Here is a 20,298-nt window from a genome sequence, read left to right as displayed (position 1 = left end):
TCAGTTATCCAGTGACTCCAGGGCCTGTCTCATAGGCTTCTTGCTTCTGATGTGTGTTGCTCTTCAAATTATTTTTTGACTTGCCTAATTAAACTCTGACAAGTCATGTAATATTTAATTACATTACTGATTGGTTCTGCTGTATAGAATCGTAGAATCATAGAACACTAAACTGGAAAGGACCTTGAGAGGTCATCAAGTCCAGTCCCCTGGCCTCACCGCAGGATCAAACATCATCTAGATCATCCCTGATAGGTGCCTGTTTAATCTGCTCTTAAATACAGACAACCTCTCTAAGCAATTCATTCCTGTGTTTAACCACCCTGACAGGAAGTTTTATCTAATGTCCAACCTAAACCTCCCATTGCTTCTTATCCTGTCCTCAGAGGCCAAGGAGAACAATTTTTCCTCCCTCCTCCTTGTTGACACCCTTTAGGTACAGGCAGTCCCCAGGTTACATGGATCCGACTTACATCGGATCCCTACTTACAAACGGGATGAGACAACCCCGCACTAGCTGCTTCCCCCCAGCAGACCAGGGAGACGTGAAGGTAGCGCCACCCCCAGCAGACCAAGGAGACGTGGAGCGGCTCTTCTCAGCAGACACCTCAGCTTGAGAATAAAGGACCGAGGGAAGTGAGGTGTGGGAGAATAAAACTGAGCTCTGGAGAAATGTTTGGCTAGAGTTTCCCCTACAATATGTACCAGTTCCGACTTACATACAAATTCAACTTAAGAACAAACCTACAGTCCCTATCTTGTACGTAACCCGGGGACTGCCTGTATTTGGAAACTGCTATAATGTCCCCTCTGTCTTCTCTTTTTTAAACTAAACCCAATTTTTTCGGTCTTTCCTCATAGGTCATATTTTCTAGACTTTTAATCATTTTTGTTGCTCTTTTCTTGACCTTCTCAAATTTGTCCACTCTCTTGAAATGTGGTGCCCAGAACTGGGAATAATTCTCCAGTTGAGGTTTTATCAGCTCAGAGAATGACTTCTCGTGTCTTGCTCACAACACTCCTGTTAATGCATCCCAGAATCACATCTGTGCGCTTTTTTTTTCACAACAGTGTCACACCAGTATATTCACCACTTGAATCAGATTGTGCACCACTTAGGACTAAATTAGGAATTGCCTTTCCTGGTTTGGGTTTCAGGACTAGCAGCTGCAAGCACCAATCATTAATGGTGTTAAGAACTGTTCTTTGTACATCCCATCCAGAGGTGATGTGCCCAGTCATAGGGGATCGGTGAAATACCCTGTTGTTATTAGTCTTTAAGACAGGGGTGGGAGCCACTCCAAGATATTGGTAAGTGATCAAGGGCTGCACTTTTCTATGGAGCGGGTGCAGGGTCTGGGATGGAGATTGGGTGCAGAAGGTTGTTCAAGATAGGGGACTGGGGTGCAAGAGAGTATAGGGTCTGAGAGGGAGTTTGCGTGAAGGAGGGGGTTGTGACCTGGGGCAGGGAGTTGGGGTGCAGGTTCTGGTAGCAGGTATGGGTGCAGGAGAGGATTCTGACCTAGGGGAGAGATGTAGGAGTGGGTGTTGGTTCTGGGAAGGAGCTGAGGTGTGAGAGGGGGTGGGGTGATGTCAGCAGGCTCTGGCTGGGATGTATTTACCTAAGCTGTTCCCAGACAGCATGAAGGAACAGAACCTGGACACCATATGTGAAGCAAGTAAGAGAGTTTATTACATACACAGCACAGTCGGAGCATCATGTCGCTTGTTAGAGTTCAGTGAACACTGCCAAACAATAGGTTACAACTAATTATATAGGATGCTGAATGGGTAGATCAGGTGTGTGTGTGTGTGTGTGTGTGTGTGTGTGTGTGTGTGTGTGTGTGTGTGTGTGTGTGTGTGTGTGTGTGTGTGTGTGTGTGTGTGTGTGTGTGTGTGTGTGTGTGTGTGTGTGTGTGTGTGTGTGTGTGTGTGTGTGTGTGTGTGTGAGAGAGATCGAGATCCTGAACCCCTGGATAGGTGCTAATTGTGAGGCAAAATAAGAGTAATAATATAAATTTACATAGTGTTTCCAGTAAAACAAGTATTTAAACAAAGCAGACATCAATTATGTGTTAAGTGGTAATATGTCTGTCAGCTTGAAGAAGGTATCTCTGCAGAATGTGGTCCATCTGGGGATTAAAGCAGAGACATTAGGAGTACTTGACAATGGCACATTTGTTCTTAGCACCATTGAATGTGTCGTGTCATGTCCTGTCTCCCACCTTGGGCTAGGTGTGTGTGTGGGGGGGGTAACCATTATGTAATGTGTTTGTGTGTCAGTCCTAGACTCCAAATTTAGAATAGGGGATCTTAACAGAATATCATAGCCTGCCTCAGAAATTTTTATCCTACACAGCATCTCTCAGGCGGGATTTCCTGCTAGCCAGCAATCCCAGACCGCTTAAAGTGTTCTTTAGTGTAAGAGAACTGTTCCATGTTCTCTGTGCCGCAGGGGAAGGCTACACTTGTTGCCCTCAGCAAAATCTCTCATTTCCTATTGGTTGAAAACAGGTGACTGGGAACTGAGAAATTGTGCTGCCCTTAATAAAATATTTCAGCTTCAATTGGCCAGTTTCCAGCCAATAGGAGCTGAGAGAGAGTGCACAAAACCTCCCCTGCCTTTTCTTCGTCTTATGCAGAGAGCCTCAGGGAGCAGCCAATCACTTCATGCTGGTGGCGGGATGAAAAGGCTTGGGGGGCTGGATGCAGCCTGTGGGCCATATCTTGCCTGCCCCTGGTTTAAGGGTTTTACTGTATTCAACTCTGACTCTTCACCTGTGGCACCACTCCCATCAGTGCAACCTACCCTGTTGCTCCTGTATGTTTTGTACCCTGGTATTTCCTGTCCCATCAATTATCATTGTTCTACTGAGTTTGTTGCCTGTTGCATCAAGAGCCCCATTTAATTCCAGGTTCATCCATCTTAGTATTTTAACTTCTTCCGTTTGTATACAAGCACTTATAAAAGTTATCACTGTTTAGTTGTCTGCCTTCATGTGATGTAAGTAAATGGGACTCCTTTGTTTGACTGTTTCTTTTCAGTTCCTATCTGTACTTTAGCAACATTTTTTGCTCAGAGAATCCCTGTTAGGAACGGAGAGATTTTACTGGGCTTGGGGACAGCATACATAGCTTCCCCCCCATAGTGCAGAGAATATGCTGCTGGCCGGGAGCTGCTTAGGTAAGCGCCTCCGGGCCAGAGCCTGCCTGGGACCTCCCACCCCCTCCAGTTTCTTCCCAGACCCTGCTGTGGGATCTGCTCATGTTTCTTAGCTGTGCCTCTGGCTTTCTGGCCTCAAACAGGCTCTTATGGCCCGTGTCATGGGTTTACAGAATCTGTGCCCAAGGCTGTAACCAGCCCCTTGGGAGTGACCCCTGCAGCAGGCCTCAGGCCAGGCCTCAAGGACCCCAAAGAGAGAGTTCCACAGAGCCTCCATGGCACTGAGACTGGACTGTGGGATCCAATGATCTGTCTCTGCACAGCTCCTTGCAGCAAGACCAGGTCTTACCAGCTCCAGGCACAGTGCTCCCAGGGCGCATCTGTAGTGACGATGGTGGCCTACTCCTTGACCGGATTCCAGCTTCAACTAGTCCCCATGGGCACCACTCTGTCTCACCACCCTTCTAAGCTTGCTTTTGTGACAGAGTGGTCCATGTAACAAAAATCAGACCTCTATGCAGATCACGCCCAGTCCCGAAGAACCAGTCACTTACCCTGGGCCTTCGCTCTCATACCAGAGAACACTTGCAGCCACCCCTGTAGCTAACTAACTGTTCATTTACCAAGTAGTAGTAGTAAGAGGATAAAGCAGGTAACACACACAAACAAGTATCAGAGGGGTAGCCGTGTCAGTCTGAATCTGCAAAAGCGACGAGGAGTCCTGTGGCACCTTATAGACTAACAGATTTCATCTGATGAAGTGGGTCTTTGCCCATGAAAGTTTATGCTCCAATTAATCTGTTAGTCTATAAGGTGCCACAGGACACACAAACAAGTTCATCTTAGGGTTAAAAAGCTGGCTCTCTGCAGCCTGTGGGGCTAGCCCGGGCGGAGCAGCAGGGACTCCCATGGCTTATGCCTAGACACTCTTGTAAAGTCCAAGCAGCACAGACACAGTTTCTCCTTGTCAGGGATTTTTATCCCTCCCCCAGAGCTCAAGTAGGGGCAACAAGTTCACACAAGTCTCTTGGTGGAGGCAATAAACAATGGCTTTGTTCTTCGTTTTTTACAGTGGTTCAATGGGCCACCTTGATGGACAGGAGTAGTGCTTCAGTAGAAAGCCAGCATTTTCCGTGGAGTAATGCTGTGCTTTCTTTTGATTTGTGCATTAGAGGGGTGCCATGCAAACCTATTACCGTCTTATCCCACGGGGGCACAGATGTCAGAACTTAAGAACATAAGAGAGGCCACATGGGTGAGACCAAAGGCCCATCAAGCCTAGTATCCTGTCTGCCAACATTGGTCAATGCCAGATCCCCCAGAGGGAATGAACAGAATAAGGAATCACCAAGTTACCTATGCCCTGTCTGCCATTCCCAGCTCCTGACAGAGGCTAAGAACACCATTCCTGCCCATCCTGGCCAACAGCTGTTGATGGACCTATCCTCCGTGAATGTATCTAGCTATTTTTTGAACCTTATTCTTGGCTTGGTATTCACAACATCCTCTGGCAAGGAGTTCCACAGGTTGACTGAGTTGTGTGAAGAAATACTTCCTTTTGTTTATTTTAAATCTGCTGCCTATTAATTTCATTCCTAGTTCTTGTGTTTTCAGGATTAAATAACACATTTATTTGCTTTCTCCACATCAGTTATGATTTTTATAGACCTCAATCGTATCCCCCTTAGTTATTTCTTTTCTAAAATGAAAAATCCCAGTCTTAATAATCTCTCTGCATATAGCAGACCTTCCATATCCATAATCATTTGTCACCCTTTTCTAAATCTTTCCTGGGTCCATTATATCTTTTCTGAGATATGACCACATCTGTACACTGTATTCAAGATGTGGGTGTGCCGTGGATTTATATAGAGGCAATAAGATATTTTCTGTCTTATTCTCTGCCATTTTAATGATCCTGAATATTCTTTTTACTTTTTAACTGCCATGCACATTGAGTGGTTGTTTTCAGAGAACTATCCACAATAACCAAGATCTTGCTCTTCAGTGGTAACAGCTAATTTAATTTTATACTTATAGTTGGGCTTATGTTTTCCAATGTGCATTACTTTGTATTTATCAACATTAAATTTCATCTGTCATTGTGTTACCCGATCACCCAGTTTTGTGAGATCCCTTTGTAACTCTTCGCTGTCTGTTCAAAACAACTCAAGATAGAGAACACCTGTATCTGCAAATTTTGCCACTTTGTTGTTTGCTCTTTTCTCCAGATCATTTATGAATGTTAAGTAGGATTGGTTAGGGTACACATCCCTGGAGGACACCACTAGTTACCCCTTTCCATTCTGAAAACTGATCATTTATTCTACCCTTTGTTTTCTGACCTTTAACCAGTTATCAGTACATGAGAGGACTTTCCCTCCTATCTCAGGACAGCTTACTTTTCTTAAAAGCCTTTGGCAAAGGACTTGTATTCATCTCTGTGTCTGACAATTCTGTTCTTAAGTTTCAACCAGTTTGTCCAGCGCTAAGGTCAGGGTTACCACCCTGGAATTGCTGGGATCGCCTCCTGGCAGGCAAGTCGGGCTGTGTAATCAGCATTCAGGTGAGACCTAGGGGCCTTGGCATGAGCTGGTACCTGATCTCCCAGCATCACTGTAACAGTGCCAAGTAGACTAGTAGAGTCATTCAGATAGTTCATAGAAATCAGACCATTTCCACAGGCCCCTAGCCACAGTGCTGTCTCTTGGAAGGGTTAGGACTGCCCAGACCTGTATGTTGCTGTGTGGGCTCACAGGATAGGGCTCATGGGCATCTCCATGTGTTTCCTAGGCACTGTGGCCATCTGGAACCTGCCCACCAAGTCTTTGCTGCAGTGTGTGCGCCAGCCAGATGGCTCCCTCAAGCTCTACCCCTTCAGGTGCTTCCTTGCCCATGACCACGCTGTCCGGAGCATTGAGTGGTGCAAAGTCAACAGGTGAGGGGTGGGCAGCCAGTGGCTGAGGTACCAGCCTGCCAGGAAGGGCCTAGCCTGGCTACAAAAAGACCTGTCCCCATGGGAAGGAGGAGGGTCGCTTTCCTAGCTACTTGAGGGGGAGAGCATGTGGGCCAGGCATATGAACTGGCACTCACGTGATGGTTCACGGGGGGACAGGGAGGTGACCCAGTGCTCTTGGTGTGTGGGGCACAGGGCCAGTGGTCCAGACGACTGAACGTGGCTCCTATTCTGGCTTGCAGCAACTTTCTGGTGACAGCAGGGAATGACCGGAAGATCAAGTTCTGGGACCTGCGGCGGGTTTATGAGCCCATCAACAGCATCAAGCGTTTCCTAACCACTGAAATCACCTGGCTGCTGCCGTACAACGGCGTCACTGTGGCCCAGGATAATTGCTATGCCTCGTGAGTGACCCTCCCTGCATGGACACTAGGCTCCCTACGTTGCTGCAGCATATGGGGAGTGGGCAGCCCGGCAGTGCCAGGCTCACTCGCACACCTTCTCTTCTAGGTATGGACTTTGTGGAATCCACTATATTGACGCCGGCTACCTGGGCTTCAAGGCCTACTTTGTGGCCCCTCGCAAGGGGACTGTGTGGGTAAGACCTGGTCGAGTGGGGAGTCAGTGTCGTAGCCAGGCGGGTCGGAGTGCTGAGGTGCTTGTGGTCAGTTGTGCCCTTAGCCCTTGGAGAGCTGCCAGCTCCTGCACTCTGCTGGCTTTGGCTCCCAGAGACATACTGTGCTTCCTGGAGCGGGCCCCTGGCTTCCACATCACCCACTCGGTTCTGAGCCTGTGGCACAGCGAAACGGGCCCATACAGTTTCCTGTCTCCCCCTTCCTGGCCAGCGAGAGACAGCTGGGTTCTGCTCATGTATATGCCCTCCTGGATTTTTGCCTGGGGCCCACCGGGGCACTTGGTGCTGGCAGAATGTCCCATCTTCCCTGGCCTGAGCAACCTCTCCTTCTACAGAGCATCTCCAGCTCCGACTGGCTGAACGCTGTGGTGGCTGGGGACATCACTGGAGAGCTGCTGGCAGCTGTGCTGCCTGACCTGGCTGTGAACCCACTCAATGTCAAGCGGCCCTCAGAGCGCAGATTTGTATGTGTCTCCTTGGGGAGCAGGTCGTGGGGTGTGGGCAGGACTACAGTGGAATAGCATGGGGGGGGGCATAGAACGCTATGGAGCTTGAGGGCTGAACCAAGGGAGGATGGGATTATAGTGTTGGGTGGGCAAGTGGCCTGGCAGACTAGGGCTGTGGGGCTGGAGCGAGTGCGAAGGGGGGCCAAGGAATATAGCGGTTATGGGGGGCAGTGGCCTGGCGGGCTGGGAGCTGAGCTGGTGGGAGGACCGCAGAGGTGTGGGAGGGGTGGGAGTACAAGGAATACAGTGGAGCAGCGCCATGTAGTCAAGGCAAGTACAGGACTCTGTCCCTGATGCTGTGGGAGTGAGGGGCTGTATGGACTCAGAACCCGGTGGGATTGGGAGGCTGTGTGGCAGAGCAGGGAGCAGTGTGTCTGCAGGGCTGTGTGCAGGGTGGCGCTCAGACAGGCTGTGGGGGTCCTGCTCCCAGCCCAGGGGCCTGAAGGGTTAAGATGATGTGATCCTCATCCAGCCTTGAACTGTGGGGAACAAGGCCCTGCTGCATCTGTGGCCCTGCCCCTAATGACCTTTGCTTAATGAGCAGGCAGAGAGGCCCAGCAACATGGAAGGCCTTTCTGCAGTGTTTGTTCCACCCCTAGGCCTGGGCTCTGGGAGGTTTGGAGAGGAGCCTCTTCCCTGCTGGCTGGTCTCCGAGGACAAGGTCCCAGGGTGGAAGCAGCATGTGACCTTGCTCTCAGGGTGTGTTTCCTCCCCCAGCCAATCTACAAAGCTGATGTGCTGCCCTGCAGCTCTGCAGGCGAGGCAAAGCTGAGGCCGAAGGCTAGGACCTACAGTGAGATGGTGAAGGAGCACTACCTCTGCTTCCGGGACACAGACCTGGTATGGGACAGTCCGAGAGCCTCTCTGACTGATCGGGGGCTCTCTGTTCCCCTCCCCTCCTGTGCAGGTAGGGGGGACTCTCTGCTCCAGGGCAGGGACTCCCCATCTCCTGTGCTGGACCCATGCCTGCCAGTGCCTGTTCTACTACTGCTTCTTCATGCCTTCTTTCTGTGCAGAGGAGCAGCTCCTTGGAGCTGGGACAGTCAGAGCCTTCACTACACAAGCAGCCAGCCAAGGGGGGAGAGCAGCTCTCACCTGCTGCCTGCCCTCCTGACAGTATAGTGCCGCTGCCCCTCAGGCAGGCCTGACCCAGATGCTGTGCTCCATGGGCCATGTCAGCATGGCCATGCCAAGGGAAGGGGCTTGGCAAAACCCTGTGGGGGACAACCCAGGGTCTGCTGCAGCAGGTGGGTCTGGGACGGGTTCCCTAGGGCCCCACACTGAGTTTTCAGTGCCATGTGTTCCTGGCCAACAACCCTCCTTGTTACAGCTGGGAAATGAGGCTCCATTAATCCCCTGCTGCCAGCACCCGAGAGTAGATGGTGTCCTGGCAGCTGTGGGGGGAGATAGAAGGGGAGGGTCTCTGAATCTCTGGGGATGGAAGATGGGGGCTTTGGCCCCATGCCTACATGGGCCTGGGAAGTGGGCCATGTTTTTTGGCTGAGTCAGCCTGGCTTCCCAGGAGACCGGAGCATCGTTCTCACAGCACAGACAGGAAAGCTGGGTGTGGGGCCAGACCAGAGCACTGCCCACTAGGCCATGTGGCCTGTGGATTACCCCTAGCCTGTGGGGCTGTGCTGGCTGAGGGGATCAGGGTGCTGTGTTCATGGCCTGCTGGAGCCCCAGCGCTCCTGCCTGGGACGTGGCGCCTCTAGCCCCACTGCTTGCAGGGGTGAATCATACAATACTAGGACTGGAAGGGAACTTGAGAGGTCGAGTCCAGTCCCCTGTCCTCATGGCAGGACCAAATACTGTCTAGACCATCCCTGATAGACATTTATCTAACCTAATCTTAAATATCTCCAGAGATGGGGATTCCACAACCTCCCTGGGCAATTTATTCCAGTGTTTGACTACCCTGTGTGACATAGTGGGGGGTACCTTGCTGGTTGCTATGCTGGGCAGTGGGTTGTGAGTGACCTCCGCTGGCTGCTGTCTGCAGCATGGCCCAGCAGGGCAGGGGATGAGTCCTTATGCAAGGGGGCTTTGAACCTGTCTGACCAGTTATCTCCCAGGGAGCGGAATGATGGGAAGAAGGGGAGTGGAGCCCTGGCTGGGGGCAGGGCTGGAAGTGAGTTAGTTAGGTTTCTGGCTGGTATCATGGAGGAAGCAGCCTAGGCAACGGGCTGGGATTTAGGGGCCCAGGCTCCCCCATCTCAAGGGGGGCTGAGGCATCCTAGGCCTGCCCTGTAACCAGGTTACATCTGTGCTGAGCTGTATCCTGGAGAAGCAATAAACTCCCTCTATTCTACTGGCTGGTGGAGTCTGTCCGTGCCACTATCGGGGTGCAGGAGATGGGAAAACCCCAATGTGCCATCACACCCTGACAGGAAGTGTTTCCTAATGTCCAACCTAAACCTCCCTTGCTGCAGTTTAAACCCACTGCTTCTTGTTCTATCCCCAGAGGCCAAGATGAACAAGTTTTCTCCCTCCTCCTCATGACACCCTTTTAGATACCTGAAAACTGCTCTCATGAGCAGCCAAGAGCTGGGGAGAGGGCGTTTCCTGGGTTCCCACCCATGGTTGGGAGCCCAGTGCCAGTTTCCCTTCCCAAGGGGCCCATCCTCAGCATCTCTCTCACGCTGTCTCCCCTCCCCCACAGCGGAGCTTCCGAAACTTCTTCAGCCGGGAGCCCATGCGCAGGATGCAGGAGCAGGAGGTGAAGTCGGAGCTGAGCCTAGACCGCATGCAGCTGGAGTCCATCCACAAGGTGAGCCCCATACCGGGAAGACGACTCCTAGTGAGCTGCACCCTCTGCTGCCTGATGTGCTGGGGGCCTGGGTCTCCCTAGACTTGCATCATGCCAGGGTGGGTCTTGCTGTCCCCTGAGTGCAAGGCATGCCTGGGCCCTGTCACTGGTCTCCCTTCACCATGCAGAGCCAGCAGGATCTCACCTGCCCTCTTTGCACTGGGAGGCTGGGGAGGCCGTTTGGCCTCTGAGCTGTTCAGCCCTCCCCTGACCCGGCTGAATCTGGCCCAAGGGCACGCTGCAGTGGCCTCACTAGAGGACAGCCCATGGAGCTCAGCTGTGCAGCCAACCTGCCCTGTAGGGTGGTGGCAACAGGGGGACACCCTCACAGTCTAAAGAATGAGCAGTGACCCTCCCCTTCCCATCCTGGTCAAACTTCTGCTGCTTAAACCTGCTGCTGCCCCCCAGCCCCACTTCCCAGGCCTGATTCTCCTCTCCCTGGCAGGTTCGCTTCAGCCCCAACCTGGACTCTCATGGCTGGCTGGTGTCAGGTGGGCAGTCAGGCATCGTGCGGGCCCACTGCCTGGTGGGACTCACCTCTCCCGTGGGCCACAAGCTGCTCCAGGAGTGCAGGGCCCAGTTCAGCACCACGTTTGGGGACCAGCAGGCGAGCCCTAGCGCCAGCCCCTCCCAGCACGGCCTCCTACAGGAACCATAACCACCACCGGCTGCCTGGCTGGAGACCCTCTTCTGGACACTCCATGCTGCAGCATCTCCAGGCCTGGGAGAAGACAGAGCAGCCAAGCCAGGGGGCTCCTGCCTCCAGGGACGCCAGCCTCTGGCTTGTGTTCCAGGGTCTGGTTTGGTGTCAGTGGCCTGCCAGCTCCTGGACTATTGGGCCCTTCCCAGCTGCCACCCATGGCAGTGCGTATGAGAGCAATGGGCGGCACGCTGGCTGGGCAATCGCTTTGCAGGTAGATCCTTCGGCTGTCCACTTGGCCCTGCCTGTGAGCCTGGGGAGTGGGAGGTAAAGCTACTATGGGGCAGCCCCTTGCCTGGCTCTGGGGTTTGCTGGGGCTGGCACTCTGTGTGGCGGCTCCTTGCCCAGTGCACCATGGGGCTGGCACTCTGTGCGGGGGCTCCTCGCCTGGTGCACTTTGGGGCTGGCACTCTGTGCGGGGGCTCCTCACCTGGTGCACTTTGGGGCTGGCACTCTGTGCGGGCGCTCCTCACCTGGTGCACCATGGGGCTGGCACTCTGTGCGGGGGCTCCTCACCTGGTGCACCATGGGGCTGGCACTCTGTGCGGGGGCTCCTCACCTGGTGCACTTTGGGGCTGGCACTCTGTGCGGGGGCTCCTCACCTGGTGCACCATGGGGCTGGCAGTCTGTCCGGGGGCTCCTCGACCGGTGCACTTTGGGGCTGGCACTCTGGGGGGGGGCTCCTCGCCTGGTGCACCATGGGGCTGGCAGTCTGTGCGGGGGCTCCTCGCCCGGTGCACCATGGGGCTGGCAGTCTGTCCGGGGGCTCCTCGCCTGGTGCACTTTGGGGCTGGCAGTCTGTTCGGGGGCTCCTTGCCCGGTGCACCATGGGGCTGGCACTCTGTCCGGGGGCTCCTCACACCTCCAAGGGGTGGGCCTGTGTGTAGTGGTGTGGTTTTGTGCCTGTTTCCGTCTGGTCCTGTGCCTGGCTCCCAGCATCTGGTTCCAGGCCCCTCCTGCAAGCCCAGGCAGGAGTCTGTGGTGCCAGTAAGAGTGCTGCAGAGCAGCTATTGGGCCAGGCCCAGGATGTGCTGGCAGTGCCCCAGGCCCAGGCTGGGAGCCGAGAACTCGCTCACATTGAGCCGCTGTGATCTTAACTGTTCAATGAAGTGTTTGGTTTTTAATGGGTTGTGGTGATTTTCTTCTCGTGAAGCAGGCTGGGCAGGACCCCGGGAGGCTGTAAGGAGCAGCGGTAGCAGCGCTGTGTGGGGCTGTGCGCGAGCAGGTGCTGCACTATGAGACCCCCCCCAGTGGAGGAGCTTGGCAGCACAAGCTAGTTGTGGGACACTGGTGGGTCCCGGGGAAGGGCAGGAGTTTGTCCTGCTGTTCTGGGGCCAGGCCTAGTCAGTTTCCCAGTGCAGGAGGCCCTTGTCCGGGGCTGTGCTGCTTTCCTGGGGAAGGAGGTCGGGCTCCCTCCACTGCATGACCTGCTTGGTCTACGGCCCTGGTTTTGGCTCCGGCTTTTCTTGTGGGAGAGGAGGAGTAGTGTACATGCTTCCCTGCAAGCCGGATCTGGTGCAGAGCCTCAGGGCTACTCCCTCCCCTCGTCCGCACAGGAAGCCTGCGCTGGCTCCAGTCTTTGGGTGGTGGGGAGGGCATGATGCTGGATCACCAGCATAGGCTCCCCATTGTGGGTGGGGGTAGTGCGGGGGAGCCAGTTCATTATGCGTGACACTGAAAATAAACTTGCATGCCACTTATGGCATGTGTGCTGTACCTTGCCGACCCCTGTTCTTGAGCGCCTGGCTTGGCCCCAGGGCAAGGGTGCTGCTTGCCCACTCTGCTCTGGCTAGTGGGAATATGTCTATTCCCAGGGTGGGCACCCCTGCGAACGCGGTGAACATAAGAATGGCCAGAGTGTGTCACACTGAAGCCATCTAGCCCAGTGTCCTGTCTGCCAAGAATGGCCAATGCCAGGTGCCCCAGAGGGAATAAACATAACAGGGAATCATCAAGTGATCCCCCTCCTGTCATCCATTTCCATCCCATGACAGATGCCAGGGACACCATCCCTGCCCATCCTAGCTAATAGCCATTGATGGACCTGCCCTCCATTAATTTATCCAGTTTTTTTTCATGACAGCCTCTGTCTGACAAGGAGTTCCACAGGTTGACTGCACTGCATGAAGAAAAACTTCCTTTTGTTTTTTCTTTAAAACCTACAGCAATCACTGGCCTGGTGCCCATGCTCTGCTTACTGCCTTATGGCCCCCCTCTCCTGGTGGTCCCTTTCAGAGTTTGGGGCCTAGCTTGCTGGCTGGGATGGGGCAGTTTGTCATCCTCCCCCACTGTCTTCTCTCTGCATGTAGCCAGCCCACAAACAGCAGCAAAAATCACTGAGGGCTTGTCCAGGCAACAGTTTATTGGAGTCCTTGGTGTTTTCTCTGCTGCCTTAATGTTTGGACACAGGTTTCTTCACACAAGGTAAATGCAGTCCTACAGCCACACACTGATGTACAAAAGGCCACGCAGGGTGTCAGACACTGATACACGTACAATAAGGGCTGCAGCCTGACACATGGGCCAGGCTGGGTGATGGATACTGACACACGTACACCAGGTGCTGACAGGCTAGGTGGGGCAACGGACACAGACACGTACAGCAGGGGCTGACAACCTGACATACAGGCTAGGCGAGGCGACAGACACCGACAAAGCCATAAAATGGGTTGGGACACCCCAAGCACCAGTACTTTGGAGGTTGGGGGGGATGCTAGGTAAAGCGAGGGCATGAAGGCATGAAAAGCCACAAAGCTGGGGTTGCTCCAGAGCCAGTTCCCTCCATGGCGTGGCCAGGGCAGCCCCAGAACACATAGGCCAGAGCCCTGCTGAGCTCTCAGAAAAACATCCTGTCTGGAATGAAAAATGGGCATCGTGACCCCAGGAGTTGGTTCCAAGGTTAGTTCCCCTCCCTATTAACCCTTTATCTCTTAGTTCCAGTCTGACTTCAGCTCCCTTCCCTGCTATCCTGAAGAGCAGTGATCAAACAAGATGCTATCTCCTGGGTCTAAGCCGCTCTTCAACCCCTTTGCAAGCTTGAGTCTGTCACTATCTGGCAGATTTTTCTAATTCTCTTGGCTCTTCTCTGGCCCTCCAATTTCCCAACCACAGCTGGACACAGGATCCCAGCAGCAGTTGCACTGGTGCCAAATACAAAGGTAAAGTAACTTCATTACTTGTAATCAAAAGCCTGTTTGTGTGTACCAAGTTGGTATTGGCTCAGCCACAGCATCCCTCTGGGAGCATCGGTGGTCAGAGTAAAGGTCCATCTGTCAGTGTCCTGCCTTCCAACAGTGGCTGATGCCAGAAGGCATTAACAACAGGGAATCAAGTGATCCATGCCTGGTGCCCACTCCCAGCTCCTGGAAGACAGAAATGTTGGGACAGCCAAAGCATAGAGCTGCCCATCTTGGTTAATAGTGATTAATGGCCCTATTCTCCAGGAACATACCGAATTCCTTTATACTTTTTTCACCTCACAACATTCCCTGACAAGGAGTTCCACAGGTTGCCTGTGTGCTGTGTGAAGAAACACCACTTTGGGTTTGTTTGAAATCTGCTGCCTATTAATTTCATTGGGTGACCCCTAGGTCTTGTGTTAAGTGAAGGGGTAAAGAACATTGCTGTAGTCACTTTCTCCAGGAGCTGAGCAACCAGAAGATTGGGCCATGAGGTGATATACAGGCAGGGTTGGGACAGCGGGAGGTGCCCCTCTCTGCTGCAACCCTGAACACCTGCATGTCCCTTGATAGGCTGCTGCACAGCTTAGAGCAGTGGTCTCCAACCTTTTTACACCCAAGATCACTTTTTAAATGACAGACCAAGCCAAGATCTACCGCCCCGCCCTCTCTATTCTCCTCCTCTCCATCACTTGCTATCCCCAATCCTTATACTGCTGCTTTTTTTTTTTCTTTTCTGTAGGAAGAGGTTTTTCCAACATTTGGCCTGTCTACACTGGACCAAATGTCAGAAAAAAACCATTCTTTTGGAAGCCACCTTATTCCTTGTGGAAAGAGGAATATAGGGGTGACCAAAAGAGCCTGTTTGTTCTTCCACTAAAAAAGCGGAAGAACAAACGCAACCCTGGATTCAGAAGAGTTTTTCTGGGATATCTCCAGAATCCTGAAAAACTCCTGCAGTCTAGCTGGACCCTTACTGTGTTGAGACAGGATGTGTAGGCTCTGGGGTGGGAATGAGGGATTTGGGTGTGGTAAGGGGTGAGAGGTGCAAGCTCTGGGAGGAAATCTGGATGCAGGAGGAGGTGGAGAAGGGGACACTGGCTGGGCAGTGTTGGGATACTAAGCAAGTCACAGGCTTGTGGATGTGAGGGTGCAGGAATTTGGGTTGGGGTATGTGAGGGGCTGAGGGCAGGGGGTTCCAGTGTTTGATAGGCTCAGATCTAGGGTCTGGGGAAGGGGGAGTGCAGGAGTGGTTGTGGCAAGATGGGGGGAGCTTGGCCCCAATTGGGGGTTTGTTGGCCAGGCTTCATTTTTAAATAGAATACTATGTTAAACAGAAAAAGTTTCTGCATTGTCTTTATGAGAATGGCAGGGAACCTGCCTTGAGTCAGGGGTCACTGACCCATAGAAAAGTCATTTGGGAGCAGGGGACACAGTACTGGGGAGGAGTGCTAGTGGGTTCTGGAGCAGGGAACAGGGTGCCAGTGGGGGCAGGGGAGAGGAGGCAGGGTGCCAGGACAGGTTTCTGCAGCAGGGGACAGGGTGCTGGGGGGGACAGGTTTCTGTAGTAGGAGACAGGATGCCAGAAGGAACTGGTTTCTGCAGGAGGGGCAGGGTGCCGAGGGACAAGTTTCTGCAGGGGGGGCAGGTTTCTGCAGCGGGGTCGGGGGGCAAGGGAAAGGGAACAGGGGGCCAGGGGACAAGTTTCGGGCAGAGGAGAGGGAACAAGGTTGGGGGCAGTGAGTTCCCTACACCAGCCACGGAGGGAAGCCTCCAACCCGCGCTCCCTCCGGACTGACCGCAGGGCAGCCGGGCTGGAGCGAAGAAAAGCGGCTGCCTGGCCAGCTGGCCATGGCGCTCAGCCAGGGTGCCACCAAGCTCCACGTGGACAGGCACAGAGGGGAAGCCGCCCAATCAGCTGGAGCGCAGTTCAGCCTCCTCTGGGCTGAACGCCACAGCCAGCAGGCCAGGCAGCTTCTCCTCTGCGCCTCTTTTCTTCTCTCCAGCCCAGCTGCCCTGCGCTTAGCCCAGGGAGACTGCGCCTAGCTCCAGCTGTGAAAGCCACAGTCAGCTGGCTGGGGTATTTCAGCTCTCCCGACCTCCCAGCTCCCACCATTCCTCGCAGCTACTCACCTGTGTTGTTGCTCAGTGAGTAGCTGCTCCTCAAATGAGGAAATCTAATGTAAATGTACTGCGCAGGTGCGCAGTTCAGAGAGAGCTCAAGAGCTACTCTTAGAGCCCCTGAGATCTACCGGTAGCTCATGATCTACTGGTTGGTGACCACGGGTTTAGAGGGAATGTTGATTCATGATGCGTTTGGTTTTAGCTGCCCCTTCCCCAACGATTCCTCCCATCGTTAGTGTTCTCTGGCTGCTGCTGCCGCCACCCTGTTTTGTGAGATCCCTTTGTGCACTTCACAGCCTGCTTGGGCCTTAGCCACAATAGTCTGTGCAAAGGCACAGACATGACTTCACCCCGATAAGCAGCTGTGGCTCCTGCAGCAGGTGGGACTGGGGCTTGCTGGCCCTGGCTAGGATGGGCTGCTTCCGTAGCTGGGCAGCAGGAATCTAACTTCCTTCATCCACTTCCCCCTTGGTTGGCATTGGGGCCACAGACTGCCCTGGGATCCCCCTGCAGCAATGGGGCCACAGGCCCTGCTGGAATCACCCCCCCATTCTTTGCAGCCCCAGGAGCAAACTTTACTGTGGATCTAGCCTGCAGCCCCCACTGCCCTGGCCCTCTTCTTGCTGACAGCCCCCCTGTGCTGCCAGGAGATCTATGGGAATCCAGGCCCCCCGCTCATGCTGCCATGACCCGAGGCTTCTGGCCAACAGCAGCACAGTGCCTGGGACTTGGTGGAGGGGCAGACGGGCTGCGGATCAGGCAAGGGGAGATCAGGCCTGGCCATGAGAGTGGGGAGGTCAGGTGCTGCTTAGAGGGCTGAGGTCTTTTCAGAGCTTACCCTGAGCTCAGGAGCCTTCCACTCTCTCCCCCGCAAAGGGCCTGGGCTGCTGGCAATGGGATGAGGCTGTAGGGCTCTAACTCCCCTCACAGGTGGGAGCCTGGTACAGGGCCGGGTGTGCTGTGGGAGTCCTGTGGCAAATTCACCTGCAGTAACTGACCCTTGGCATGCTTGGTACAAGGTCTGAGCATGCCATCAGACTGGAATTGGAAACGGGCAACAGAAGAGCTTCTCGCGGCGGAGAGATCACTGGGCATGGAACAGGTCAGTTTGGAAAAGATGCTGGAGGTGGGGATGCTAGAGGGCAGTAACATTGCAGCTGGTGTGGAGTGTGTAAATAGGGAACTGCTGTTTATGCCTTATAGCACAAGCACTACGGATCCCCCAATGACACCAATAGGCAGCAGGTGTAAAACAAACAAAAGGAAGTTCTTCACACAGTCAACCTGTGGAACTCCCTGCAAGAGGACGTTGTGATGGCTAAGACTCTAATGGTACTAGTAAGGTCATGGAGGACAAGTCCATCGATGATATTGGCCGGGCAGGGCGGTCCCTGTTCTGTTCATTCCCTCTGGAGCATCTGGCACTGGCAGCTGTTGGCAGACAGGACCTGGGCTCCATGGCCTCGTGATCTGACCCGGTGCAGTTGTTGCTATGGAAGGAGCAGGACAGAGCCCTGCAGCATTTGGCAGTGATTTGTGCAATGCAGGGTGAAGGCACCACCACGAACAGCATCAGAGTGCAGAGCTGGCCCAGGGAGGCTGTTGCTCTTAACCCCGCAAGGGGCTCTCTGCATCTCATCTCCCTGTGCAAAGACAGGCTGCCTGAATAGGCCCCAGGCTGGTGGCTGGGCAGCTTCCCCCCTTTCTCATGAGCTTAGCAGACAGAGGGAGAAGGGTCTCAGCATGACCGTTATGCTTCAGTGGGGGGAAAGAGGGAGGACAAGGTGGCTGCAGCAGTCCTGTGGCTCTCCCCCAGCCCATGGAGGATAGCCCCTGGGTCAGGATGGGTGGGGCTTTTGGCACAAGGTACATTGTGCCCTATTGGCAGTGGGAGAGCAAAGGCCTGGGCTGCAGGAAGCAGCACCACAGCCAGCTGGCTGCCCATGGGGGCTTGCCAGGCAGAACAGAGGCTGGGAGCTGGAGTGTCTGGCTCCCAGTGCTGTGGTGTGGCTGCATTCCCAGCGCTCAGTCCCAAGGGTCCTGGCACTGGCAGCAAGCTGCCATGTCCTCCAGGTACCGCTCCACCTGCACCGTGCATGAGATGAAGCCAAAGGAGCTCTGCAGCTGGTTGGTGGCTTCCTGCAGCACTGCCTCCATGTCCACACCGGCATCTGCAAGCAAAGGGGGCAGCCCAGCCCTTGTGAGCAGCTCTTGGGGATGGCACCTGCAGGGACCAAGAATTGAGGGGTGGGGCCTGCAGGGACCATGCATTGTGGGGCAGAGCATGCAGGGGCCATGTCCCTGGTGGGGTGGAAGGCAGAGCCCCCATTCTGGTTGGGACAGGAGGCCCCACAGCTGGTATCCCTCTGGCAGGAGAGATGGTCAGGGGGGTGGGAGCACTCACCAACAGCCAGATGCACAGACACCACATGGTGGCTAAGGGTCAGGGCCCAGAGGTGCAGGTTGTGGGCGCCCTTCACCCCCTTCACAGCTAGCAGCACATCCTTCACAGCGCTGAACTCCAGGCCCCGTGGTGTCCCTAGTGCCAAGAAATGAAGGTGAGGCCTGGCCCAGCTCAGCTCCTGGGGCTCAGGCAGGCAGCCCTGCTGGCCTGGCAGGGCCCCGGCCTGACAGAAGCACCCCAGTGCTCTCTGGGGCTGCTGCTTACAGTCCTGGGGGCGAGAAGCCTGGAGCAAGCTCTGGAGGGGCTGTGGGTCCTGGGCAGGGATGGGTTTGCAGTGGTGCCAGTGGCTCAATGGAGCTTGGTCCATGCTCCACTTGCACTCCACCCTGAGACCCTGCTGGCTCCCTCTGCTGCCCTCTGGCCCCATCCACCTGCTCCTCTGCCCCCTCTCCCTATGCTGGATCCCAGGGCCCCCCCAACCACCTGTGGAGCCTGCCTGCCTGTCTCCCCAGAGCCGAGCTGCCTGGGACAGAAACCTGGTCAGTCGCAGCCAGGTGTGGGAGAGGGCATAGTTGGGGGCTGGGCTGGGTCACTCCAGGCAGGTGCATCCCCAGGGGACTGGGCTGGGGCAGGCCCTGGCTTGGCTGATCACACCACTCCCAAGGGGCTGGAGCTGTGCTGGTGGTGCTGCCTGGCAAAGTCACCTCCCAGCAGGGCCTGGGGTCAGGCTAACAGGTCTGGGGGCTGCAGCATGCCTGGGGGTCACTGCTGGGGCTTTATACATGGGCCGCTGACTGATGGACTTGTCGGCTTGTTTCCAGCCACTGGCTTTAGCTTTCCCTCTTTTCCCAGGTCAGTAGCATCTGGGCTTTTCTCCCCAGGGCATTGGTTGTTTGGTACTAGGTTGAGGAACCCAATGTGTGCCTCAGTTTCCCTCCATGCTTTGCCTTGCTGCCCAGTGCCCCAGAAGGTAATTGTGCAGTCCCAGCTCTGGCAGGGAAGCCAAGACCAAAGGGAAGGTGTCAGCTAAGTGCTGCCCTCTACATAGTCTTGAGCCCACCCCTGGCCTGAGCAAGGAGCCAAGCAGGGACTGCCAGGCGCCCATAGCAGCTCAGCTGGCTGACTGCATTGGCTTGGCCTACTGGGTTATGGCTTGACCTTTGTTTCTCTGTGTTTACCCAGAGGCCTTTGTGGCACTATATCCAGATGACTAACAAACTCGGCTCTGTTTGGCAAGCCCAGCCGGGGTCAGTCCCTGGGGTATGGGCCAGGCTGTGACTAACACTTGCTGGGCAGTGCTCCGTGCAGGAGCCCAGCGGCTCAGTCTGGGGATGGGGGGCACATGCTGTACCTATGGTAGCTTGCCAAGAGCCACAGCCTGACAGGGTGGGCCACTAGAGGTTTGATGGGAAGGTTGTCTGGGATAAGGCAGTGATTGCTGGGGGTGGGGTATCAGGGTTGTGCTTGGGGAGATGCTAAGGGCAGGAGCAATTTCTGTGGCGGGAAGCTGGGGGGATGCTAAGGGCAGGAGTGATTCCTGTGGGAGGAATGTTGGGTAATGCTAGGGAGTCATGATACTGGGGGGTTGGGATATTGCGGTAATGCTGGCATGCAGGAGGTCAGGGTGGTGTAGGGGTGATGATGGGAGGTGGATTTTCAGGGGATGGTTCTTGTGGGGTGGGTGAGAGGTGACCAGAGCCTAGGAGAAGTGCTGTCTTTCAGAGAGATGGGGATCATTTGGGCATGCCAGACAGAGCCACACCTGTGTCACAGCAGCCTGGACTGCATCCTGACTTGCTTCTCAGCGCTGCCCTTGGGGCCCC

General features: G+C 54.6%; 2 protein-coding genes across 9 annotated transcripts in view; one reads left to right on the top strand and one right to left on the bottom strand.

The window, feature by feature from the left end:
• The window catches only part of GTF3C2 (general transcription factor IIIC subunit 2), a 40,433-nt gene extending 28,541 nt beyond the window's left edge, over positions 1-11,892 (top strand). For 4 of the 5 annotated variants that reach the window (XM_075916287.1, XM_075916288.1, XM_075916285.1 and 1 more), the window contains 7 exons: positions 5,957-6,101; positions 6,362-6,523; positions 6,630-6,717; positions 7,089-7,217; positions 7,977-8,099; positions 9,922-10,029; positions 10,514-11,892. In XM_075916287.1, coding sequence (XP_075772402.1) covers positions 5,957-6,101; positions 6,362-6,523; positions 6,630-6,717; positions 7,089-7,217; positions 7,977-8,099; positions 9,922-10,029; positions 10,514-10,726 — 968 coding nt within the window. In that variant the 3' untranslated portion in view covers positions 10,727-11,892. The remainder of the gene's footprint in view (positions 1-5,956; positions 6,102-6,361; positions 6,524-6,629; positions 6,718-7,088; positions 7,218-7,976; positions 8,100-9,921; positions 10,030-10,513) is intronic. The other variant, XM_075916289.1, reaches the window with a different exon arrangement.
• A 708-nt stretch (positions 11,893-12,600) lies between these two features.
• Positions 12,601-20,298, bottom strand: part of SLC30A3 (solute carrier family 30 member 3) — a 31,800-nt gene continuing 24,102 nt past the window's right edge. For 2 of the 4 annotated variants that reach the window (XM_075916293.1, XM_075916292.1), the window contains 2 exons: positions 18,476-18,610; positions 17,955-18,242 (listed from right to left, as the gene is read on the bottom strand). In XM_075916293.1, coding sequence (XP_075772408.1) covers positions 18,097-18,242; positions 18,476-18,610 — 281 coding nt within the window. In that variant the 3' untranslated portion in view covers positions 17,955-18,096. Of the gene's footprint in view, positions 18,611-20,298 lie in introns of all 4 variants that reach the window. The other 2 variants (XM_075916291.1, XM_075916290.1) reach the window with 1 other exon arrangement.

Source organism: Pelodiscus sinensis, unplaced genomic scaffold (assembly GCF_049634645.1).
Source record: "Pelodiscus sinensis isolate JC-2024 unplaced genomic scaffold, ASM4963464v1 ctg80, whole genome shotgun sequence".
NCBI lineage: Eukaryota > Metazoa > Chordata > Testudines > Trionychidae > Pelodiscus > Pelodiscus sinensis.
This window is presented reverse-complemented; position numbering and strand designations above follow the sequence as displayed.